Source organism: Trachypithecus francoisi, unplaced genomic scaffold (assembly GCF_009764315.1).
Source record: "Trachypithecus francoisi isolate TF-2019V2 unplaced genomic scaffold, Tfra_2.0 Lachesis_group20, whole genome shotgun sequence".
Taxonomy (NCBI): domain Eukaryota; kingdom Metazoa; phylum Chordata; class Mammalia; order Primates; family Cercopithecidae; genus Trachypithecus; species Trachypithecus francoisi.
Genome location: NW_022681466.1, coordinates 38693111 through 38703141, shown reverse-complemented (window position 1 = coordinate 38703141; position 10031 = coordinate 38693111). Strand labels below are relative to the sequence as shown.

Genomic DNA, 10031 nt, shown 5'->3' with positions numbered 1-10031 from the left:
ACTTGTTGACTGACTAGTGACTCCCTGGAATGAAGACCTTCCTGTCCTTTGTGTTTTTGGTCATTAATTATGGAATAAGCAACAAAGCCTCCTGTTAAAAGGAGTTTCAGATATCAACAAGTCAGTAGGGAGAAGGTAGAGGAGACAAGGAATCCCTACTACACTTACTTTTAAGGGAGGCTTCAATAAAAAACCTGACTTAGTCTTTTTTGAGCCAGCCGCCACAGGGAGGGGCATCTAGAGGGCCTCACCTTTCCACATAGTCCCTTTCTCCTTTTGGGGATGGGCCAGGGACAGTCCTGGGGTCTTAGGGAAGAAGATTGTGGTTGGTGGGCTGTGGTCAGCCTTGGCTGTTTCCTGTCTTATTCCAGGCTTTTGTCCCTGCTAGGCCTGTTACCATGCCATCCTGACCTTGGAGGACTTTCCTTTTTTTTCCCCTTCATTGTAATTATTTATGTTGTTACTGGCTGGTAAGTTTGACATATTTGATGTTATTTCAATTGTAATACTCTTCAGATTGGAACATTCCTTTTCTGATATTGTGAGCAAATCCCTATTTTATTTTTGTCACTTGTAATAATCTTCTAAGAAGTTACTCTATTACTCGGCTGTAGGGATTACTTATTCAGATGGGGCCAGTGACTAGAATGTGAGTCAAAAGTGTGAGGTCTAATTTGAACCTGTCTGAGAGTTACTATTGCCTGCCTTGGCCCAAAGTGCAGATTTTTAGTCAGCTTGTGATAGGCCAGGTGTTTTGTCTGGACCGGGAGTTATCTTTGAGTTGTAGATAGAATAAGGATCCTGAGAACAGTCAGGTCTCCACTTGATGTCTTTTTATTTGACTTGTTACCATTAGTACTCTCCTGGGATCAAAGCTGCCAAGCCTGACCCATACCCAGATTTCCCAGTGCACTCAGGAGATCGTCTGTGGCCTTGATGAAGCCAGTGCTTTTTGGGAAAAACGGAGCAAGGCAATGCACGACAGAAGCAGTGCACCGGAGTCAAGATCAAGTTCTGTGGACCCCACTTGCTGTTTGAGAAAATATCCTGCTTCCTTCCTAGCTGACTTGACCTCCAGCATTAACAGGTGGAGGTGAAGAAGCAGGGTCTGCACTCAAGTCTGCTGCTCTGGCTCCAGGTGTATTTTCTGAAACTGGACTCTTCCAGCCCTTAGCGTGTCAAGTGAGCCTGCCCAGAGTCTGGGGCCGATTGTTCCACTGGGCCATCGGCTATGACACTCTGCTCTCCATGGGCCACTATGCACCCCTCCACTGTCCTTAGGATGGTTTGGAGCCTTCGATCTAAGGCAAGGAGGTGGGGTTCAGTGAGGACAGGGCTGAGCTGGTCTTCTAGCAGTGATTCTCGCATCACATCGCTGAGTCTGTAGTCGGCTTGGGCCAGCAGCTGCAGGTGCAAAAGTGTTTTCTTTTTTATCCTGAAAAATAGGAACCAGATAAGCAACTGTAAAGAAAATAACTTGCCTGAACTTCACTTCTTTCCCCACAAATAGCTGTTGTAGCTGATACTCTTGGTGCCTCTCCCCGTGTCTTCTCAGGCACATTTTAATAGAAACCAGGTAAAAAAGGGAATAAATGGAAGGCAAAATCCAGTATCTTGCAGTCCTTTTGCCCAATTGCCATTTGCTCAAGAGCCTGCATAGCCATCTGTGCTCTGATAACGGTGATGCCAGGCTATATGCATTTTCTGTGACAACGCTAAGGGAGTCAAAACCAAAGTGACACTTAGATTTTTCAGGGAGATTTAAAGCTAATGGGAGAAGTCTCTAGTGGGTGAAATGATGAGCTATTTGCCATCTCAAAAGCCCTCAGTACTGCCAGCCTGTAAGTTGTTTCTTGCTAACTTTATTTGTGCGTGTCAGATTTTAAAATCACAGATGAAAATGTGGTGGGACCCATCTTTAGGATTTCCGTTTCTTTTTATGTGGGAATCTGACTTGGACTCTGCTGCGTAAGCAGCTTCATTGACTTCTGTCATAAACAGGTACTGCTTATCCAGTCCTGCTCAGGAGGCAGGGAAGGGAGGCCAGAGGGAAGCATGTTTAACCTAAGACGTAGATGAAGAATATGAAGAATACGCATGCTCTGCTCCAGATTTTCCAGCTGGATACAAATGAGATGTTTTTGCTAGGTGTGAATATCATATTTATAATTAGCTCTGGATACTGCAGCTGAGCAGGTGGTCTATTTTACAAGCCTGGCTGAAACACCGGAGAAGTATGGGAGTAAGTTAGACATTCTCTAGAGAAATGGTGGCCAAGCAAGGGCCTTCGTGCCTTCTTCCAGTCTGCACAGGTTTACAGGACTTGAATCGGGTTTTGCTTAGATGGTAATCAAGTAGTAATATTTATGAGCTGATATGAATGCTGGGCAAAGCAGAGGTCTGATTAGTAATATCAAAACCCAGCAGACTGCAAAAATAGGTGATGATCTGAGTGGGTCGCCGATTAAAGTTGGCACTTGAAAGGTTTAAAGGATTAAATCCTAATTCATCCTATGTGGAAGGATGAAAAAGACAAATGTGGGGGAAATTTTGATAGTTGTAGTACAGTCATGAATCGCTTAGTGATGGGGATATGTTCTGAGACATGTTTCCTTAAGCGAAGGTTTTGTCACGGTGTGAACATCATAGAGTGTACTCACTCACACAGACCTAGATGGTGTAGCCTCCTGCACTCTTAGGCTATAGGATATTGCTTGTAGGCTACAAACCTTTACAACACAGTGGTGAATAGCTGTGTATATAAACAGAAAAGATAGTAAAACTGTAAAATGCAGTAAAAATACCATATTATTAATACAATCTTATGAGACCACCATCATATATGCAGTCTGTCATTGGCTGAGATGTCATGCAGTGTACAAATGTGTAAGAAATAAGGCAGTTCATGTCGTTCTACCCACTTATGTCCGAGACCAGTGAAAACTGATGAAGCCCTTCAGACCTCGGCTGCAAGCAGCATGAAGGGTCACAGCTATTCCTTGCCCATATTATCTGCTGCAGGAAAACTTACATGCAGCACTGGGAGAGAGGCGAGAGGATGGAGATTTCATCATGGGAGTGTCGTCCGAACCTAGGAGGAGAAACAGGCTTTTATGGGTGGCTGGCAGCATCCTTCGCATTCCCCTGAGGCTTCCTCTCCCCTCTCAGTATTTTGTGAATCAGAGATTGGGGTAAAATGCCAGGGATCATGGCAGCTGCCTTTCCAGTCCCTCTCCGCAGTCAGATCACAAAAGCCTCTGTACAGAGATATTAGAGCTAAACAATCCTTCATTCACTGCCTGCAGAGGGCCAGCCACTGAGGATGCACCTTGCTCTCGAAAACCTCACCCTATTTCACTAGAGGGCACACGAGTGCTCTCCGGCTGGAGGAGAATCAAGTGGTACTTGCAAAGGTAGAGAAAGAAGGAAATGGAAGAAGCAGGGCTAGAAGGAGACAAGGCACGTGGTGGTGGAGGCCCTCATTTGCAGGGCATCTGTTTCCCCGGAGCAGCTGGCTGCACAGAGCAGTACTTCTGGGAGAGGGGAAGTGTTGAACACACGTGGGGACACTCACCCTCTGGCGTTGTCAAGGTGAATAAGGAACCCATCATCCCCAAACTTGGTGAACATCTCATAATGGTGCCGGTCCATATTTCCTGTGAAGGAGGGGAGGACTCAGAACCGGGTCCAGCAAGCCAGGGAATCAGGTGCTCCTGACCTGAGTTCTCTCCAGGGAGTGGAGGCCTGTCGTCACTTGAGAGGCAGGGGTCTGAACAAGCTGGGCCTCACACTCATTTCCCCAGGGCCATCGGTGAAGCAGCCGCAGGAGAGAGAAGGAAGCGAAATGAGCAAACCCTAAATGGACTGGTTTCAAGTCGAAGGCTTTCATCCCTGCCCCTGCCCCTACCCTCGCCTTTGGCCAGGGATTTGAATGTGCAGAAAGTCACCTTTGCACCTTGTGTACGTATTGATACTGGCTTTCCTCAGCCCAGAGAGCCTCAGCTGCGCCTGGTTATGGTAAACAGACACAGCTAAACTTCTGAAAGGCACGATGATGAGCCGGCTGACTTGCTTTGGACCTAAGCTCCTGTGTGGTGGCCACCTTCATGTGTCTCCTCTCCCTAGAAGTCCCTGTGGGCCTGGAAGGTGGAATGACTAGTCTTGTGTGTCCGTGGCCTCGCCTGAGGCCCTCCCTGCTACATATTTGTTGTGTACTTTCTTCCTTTCCTACCTGGTGTCCCGTCACTTGGTGAAGTGAACATACAACTTCCAATCTGATGCCCACTCAGGCCCTGCCTTATGAGTGACTACCCCTTCAGCTTCTTCCAGTTCTTTGAAGAGAGGCGAGCCTGTTAACCTTCTGTGCTCTGGGACCTCCGCCACTTCTGAGGCTGTGGGAGGTGCAGAGTTACTCAGTCCTCATGAGCCAGGTTGTAAGTTTGTGCACAAGGTCACAGGGGACCCCTGCCACACAGCAGAGCCCACTTCTGCTGGGGGCCTGCGTGTGGGGACCTACCTATCAGGAAGTCGAAGATGGCCATGTCGATGACATTGAGGAGCCGCTGGCTGCTGTTGTACGGGTAGATCTGTTTCACTGTGTCACAGTAAAGGGCATTGACCTCCCACCTGAGGGGGAGAAGAAGTCCTGGGGCTGGAAAAGCCAAGATGGCAGGGTGTCGGGGGGTCTCCCCACACCTCCCCCCGCCCTCCAACCCTTGCCTCCCTGATCCTGCGCTGGGCCGGTGGCAGCTTCTCATACTCAGAAAGACCCTGGGCAAGGACATGCATATTCCATATGGTGAGAAGGTTCTGGGTCCTTTCACTCTGGTGGACACTAAGCCCATGGTTGGGACACTGCATGCCAGAGGGGAGATGTCGGGGCAGGCAGGAAAGGAGGGGGCAGTGACCCTCACCCGCTTCTTCGTTCCTTCCTCCACAGTCCCTCTCACCAAGCCTCTTGGACCCTGGCCCTCCAGGGCTCCTGCACCACTTGGCACCTCCATGGGCTGTTCCTGCCCTTTCTCTCTCACACGGTTTTCTGCCTACAATGCTCCAATGCCCATTTTCATCCGAGGGCTCTTCTCAGCCTTCACAGAGTCCCTCAGGATCTGTCATGTCCTCCAGAAATTCTGCCCGGTTACTTCTCTCCCCACCACAATCATGATGGCTTGATTGATGGATCGATTCACTCAGCTAGTGTGGAGTACATGCTGCGTGCCAGGGAGGGTGCTAGGTCCTGGGGATACAGCATGAGGTCCTTGACCTCCCAGGGCTTGCTCAGGGGAACCAGGTATCCCTCCCATGGGATTCTTGTGTGCACTCTGGTTATAGCAAGTGCTGTGCTGTGTTTTCATGATCTGGCTACGTGTCTGGCCTCCCCACTAGACCAAGGAGCTTCCTAAGGGGAGAGTCTGAGTCGTCCATTTCTGTATCCATAGCACCTAGTGTTGGGTACATGGAAGGTTCTTTAGAACTGAATAAATGAACTAAAGGGAGATAACAGACCCAGGCCTGCTGATCCCAGGATCAATATGAAATGGGGCAAAGGAGTATTGAGGCAGCTTTTCAGATTCCAAAGCCAAGCTAGCGACAAGTCCCTGGTACAGGATCTGTGGCTACTCTCAAGGACTGGGCTGTATGGCTTGGGGACCAACTCACTCCTCTTTTCCTGCCAGTGTGTAGGAGCGGATCCAGGGGTTGGGCACAGACAGCCTGGGGGCCAGGTTGAGGGACGGCAGGAAGGCAGAGAGGGAACCCTCCAGCAGGTGTGGGTTGCCACAGACAGCATACTCCGTCTTGCACATGTATGGACACTTGGCAAAGAAGCACACGTTGCTGGCTGGAGGATGGGGAGGAGAGAGGAGGAGGAGTAAGAGGAAGGCTCTGGAGGCATGACATCTTCCTGCCCTAGGAAATCCACTGGGAGGGAAGGGAAATCCTGAACTCAGAGGTTGGGAAGAGACAGAAGAAGGAAACACTGACTTTTCCAGAAGTGAGGGTGTGAATGCTACTAAGCTGAACCTCCTGGGTACCTGCTTTCAAATGTCCCAACCTCACTGCATTCTATCTTTATGAGTAGAACACTCTTTATCACCCTGGGTAGATAACCTCTGGTTCCGGGGAGGCCGGCATTGTAGGGTCAATGCCCACACAGACTAGGGAGCATCTCACACACAGCCTTTCCCATCCACAGTTCATCTTGTGTTATGGTCAGGCAGACGACAGTGGGAGTGTCTTACAATTTCATATGCCCATCCCAGTAATGGATAGTGCTAGCGGCAGGGTGTCAGGCCACTGATGAATGGAGGGGTAGACACTCTGGCTTACCATGTACTCAGACCCGGAATATCACTCGGGCCAGTACTCTACCTGGAGAGACAAAGAAAACACTCTGCAGGATTTCATTCTTGGTGACCTCTAGGATTTCCTTGGTGACATTCACTAGCCTCCCCACTGTTGGCGGCACCCGTCGGAAGTCCAGAATCCTGCAAGAGAGGAAGCTGTGTTCCATCTGAGCGATGATCAGGGAGTGAGGAGGAGGGGTTTTGTTCCCCGGCCAGTGCACATTAGGAATTGGTTGGTGTACCTAAGAGGGTGGCCAGTGAGGTGGGTCTCTGGCCTTTAAACCTAGGTCTAAAGGAGTGGAGATGGAGTAGAAAATGAATCCTTAGTCTATCAAGCCTCCTGGGAAAATCTTCCCACCATCCCATCTGTGTTCTTGGTCAGTGCTTCTCATATTTCAGTGTTCCTGTGAGTCACCTGGCAATCTTGTTCAAATACAGGCTCTGACTGAGTGGCTCTACGGTGGGGCTGACGTTCCTTATTTCTACAAAGCTTCTTGGAAGTGCCCATGACGCTACAGACCACACTTTGGGTAGCAATGACTGAGCAAATAGAGGAACTGGAATGTTTAGGAATGTGCTTTCACCTAATATAACAGTGAGACTCTTTGGATAAATAGGGGTGGGTGCATTCTCCTCGCTCTCAGATCAGGAAACTAGAGCAACTGGCCCAAGCAGCATGGCGGGAAACGTGTTCTTTATAAATTGTTCTTTTCATTGTAAATCATTCTTTAATGAATGTTCATTACATTCATTAAACGGCCTTGTGTTTTTCAATCTAGGGGGTTACATGGGACATTTTGGGTTCAAAGACACCACGATGAGGCACGAAGAAGATAAAAGGCCAGAAGGAAGAAATGCCAGGGAGTTCTCACCTGAGGGTCTGTCTAGTCACCCCTCCCAGAGGATTGGTCCTCATAGGCAATACCATCTCCATGGGGCCAGACCCTACCTGTCCAGATGGAAAGCTGCGATCTCAGCATTGTGTCTCTGAAAGTCAATGAAGTAGAAGAAGTCCACGGGCGTCTCCTCATCTCGCTGCTGTCTGGAAGGAAGGAAGGAATCACGCCCTGGACTCAGACTTCAGCTTGGAGCCTGAGAAGAGAGCTGATGAGCATGACCAGTGAGAAAGGAAAACAGGCTTTTATGCTTTTCATGTACACACAGACGATGGCACGGCTTGGCCAGGAGAAGACATGCAAAGTGGGAGGAGACGGGCTTCTTGCAAGACGTTGTCTTGCAGGCACCAGCAATACCAAGTTTCCTACTTAAGAAGCTTTGGTGACAGTGGCTGATTATTTCCAAAACCCAGCAGTTGAGAGGGAAGAAATAGACATTCTTCTGCAGGTATAAGCAGAAGAGAGAGGAATGGTTAGCAGAACCAGAGGTGGTATAGACCCAGATGTCCAAGGATGAAGAAAGGTGGGGTATGAGCCAGGAATTGGTAATGGAAAAGTGGCCCAGAAATGCAATTTAGTATGCTGGGGTTGAAGAACAGAAACGTTCTGGGTCTTAGGGGGATGTGGGGGAAATACGTGGGCCATCATCCCCTCAGAGAAACACGGCTGGATCATGAGGGCTGAGGGCGGCTGGTGCAGAGGATATTGATTTATATACATTAAATCTCTAATGAATTCCTGAAAAGCGCCAGGCTGCCTGAGAGTGGTGGGGCCTGCTGGGTGTGTACATTCAGGAAAGTGCTTTCTAATCATTAAGGGCGTCGTGGTGTGAGTTCTGGCCTGTAGGCTGACTTTGCCTTGATGCTAATAAACATGGAAGAATGATGATCTTCGAATAATTTTATAATCCACTGTGTGGGGCTGTTAAAATGACTGCAAAGCAATTCAAATGTAAATAAACGTAACGTTGCAGAAAGCTATAAATAAGAAACACTGGCAATTCAAACCGTGATGTGCATTTTGCCAAAAAACACAAGTGAGTCCTGGAAACCACAGTGAGGTGCTGCCTAAAGTACAGACTCTATCTTAAAAGGTGCAGCCACAGTTCAGCACAGCCCTCCGTGCTCAGGCCTGATCAGCTTCTCATCATTGTCACTGGATGTCCAGGCTAGCAAGGACAATCCGTCTTCCCAGTCTTGTTTTAATTTCTGAGTCCCACCTATAGGAACGTATCATCTCTTAGACACCCTTTAGGGTCTTCTAAAACATTTTCTCATTTTCGTATGACATGAGATAGAAGTGATTTTACATTTGAAGGTGGTTTTTACTTTATATCAATGCTTCTCCTACTTTGAGAAGCACAAATGCACGTCTCATTGCACATTATATTGTATACGTTGCATTTTAAAAATATAAATCTTTATGTTCCTAATGTGTATTTTCCAAAGATAACGTTCTACACTCTCTCTTTAATCAGGAAAAACATGGTGTTCACCTTAAATTACTTACAGAAAAATAAAAACCACATAATTTTTCAAGAAATACATTTTAAAATGATATTATTTTAGATTTTGGACTGAATTTTATAAAAATGTAGATTACGAGCAGTTGTGGTATAAAAATAGGTAAAGTTGGTCCTATCACTGAATGTTGGGGGGTTTTGCGTTACATTTGGGAAAAAAGCTGGTTAATTTGAACAATTTTTGTATAGACACACCTCAGAGTTATTGCAGGTTTGCTTCTAGACCACCGCAGTGAGGCAACTATGGTAATAAAGTCATTCACGCACATTTTTTGATTTCCCACCCAATGCATATAAAAGTTATGTTTTTATTATACTGGAGTCTTAAATATGCAATAGCATTATGTCTGAAAAATGTATACATCTTAATGGAAAAACACTTTATTGCTAAAAAATGTTAAGGCTTATCTGAGCCTTCAGCAAGTCAAAATCTTTTTGCTGACTGGGGTGGTGGTTGCTGAAGGTTGGTGAGGCTGTGACGACTTTTAAAAATAAGACAACAATGAAGTTTGCTGCATCGATTCACGAAAGATTTATCTGTAGCACGCAATGCTGTTTGATAGCATTTTACCCACAGTAGAACTTCCGTCAAAATTGAAGTCAATCCTCTCAAACCCTGCGGCTCCTTTATCAACTAAGTTTGCCTAATATTTTAAATCCTCTGCGGCCTGTTGGGAACAGGCCCCCCAAAATCTGGCCATAAACTGGCCCCAAAAGTGGCCATAAACAAAATCTCTGCAGCACTGTGGCCGTAACACCCACACTGGAAGGTTGTGGGTTTACTGGAAGTAGGGCAAGGAACACCTGGCCCACCCAGTGCGGAAAACCGCTTAAAGGCATTCTTAAACCACAAACAATAGCATGAGCAATCTGTGCCTTAAGGACATGCTCCTACTGCAGATAACCAGCCCAACCCATCCCTTTATTTCAGCCCATTCCTTCGTTTCCCATAAGGGATACTTTTAGGTAATCTAATATCTATAGAAACAATGCTAATGACTGGCTTGCTGTTAATAAATATGTGGGTAAATCTCTGTTTGGGGCTTTCAGCTCTGAAAGGCTGTGAGACCCCTGATTTCCCACTTCACACCTCTGTATTTCTGTGTGTGTGTGTCTTTAATTCCTCTAGCACCACTGGGTTAGGGTCTCCCCAACCGAGGTGGTTGCAGCCGTGGCCATTTCAACAATGTTCACAGCGTCTTCACCCGAAGTAGATTCTATCTCAAGAAACCACTTTCTTTGCTTATCCATAAGAAGCCACTCCTTATC

General features: G+C 47.2%; 1 protein-coding gene and 1 long non-coding RNA gene across 2 annotated transcripts in view; one reads left to right on the top strand and one right to left on the bottom strand.

Moving 5' to 3' along the window:
* Positions 1 to 442: 442 nt before the first annotated feature.
* FAM20A (FAM20A golgi associated secretory pathway pseudokinase) overlaps positions 443 to 10031 on the bottom strand; it is a 65958-nt gene continuing 56369 nt past the window's right edge. Inside the window, exons 5-11 of the mRNA XM_033183851.1 lie at positions 7294 to 7386; positions 6370 to 6485; positions 5659 to 5839; positions 4517 to 4626; positions 3575 to 3656; positions 3032 to 3091; positions 443 to 1435 (exon numbers count right to left, since the gene is read on the bottom strand). Of these exons, the coding sequence (XP_033039742.1) occupies positions 1171 to 1435; positions 3032 to 3091; positions 3575 to 3656; positions 4517 to 4626; positions 5659 to 5839; positions 6370 to 6485; positions 7294 to 7386 (907 nt within the window). The 3' untranslated portion in view covers positions 443 to 1170. The remainder of the gene's footprint in view (positions 1436 to 3031; positions 3092 to 3574; positions 3657 to 4516; positions 4627 to 5658; positions 5840 to 6369; positions 6486 to 7293; positions 7387 to 10031) is intronic.
* Positions 4623 to 8147, top strand: LOC117067372. The gene is made up of 2 exons (XR_004430717.1): positions 4623 to 4798; positions 7124 to 8147. It is a non-coding gene; the product is annotated as an uncharacterized LOC117067372 (long non-coding RNA).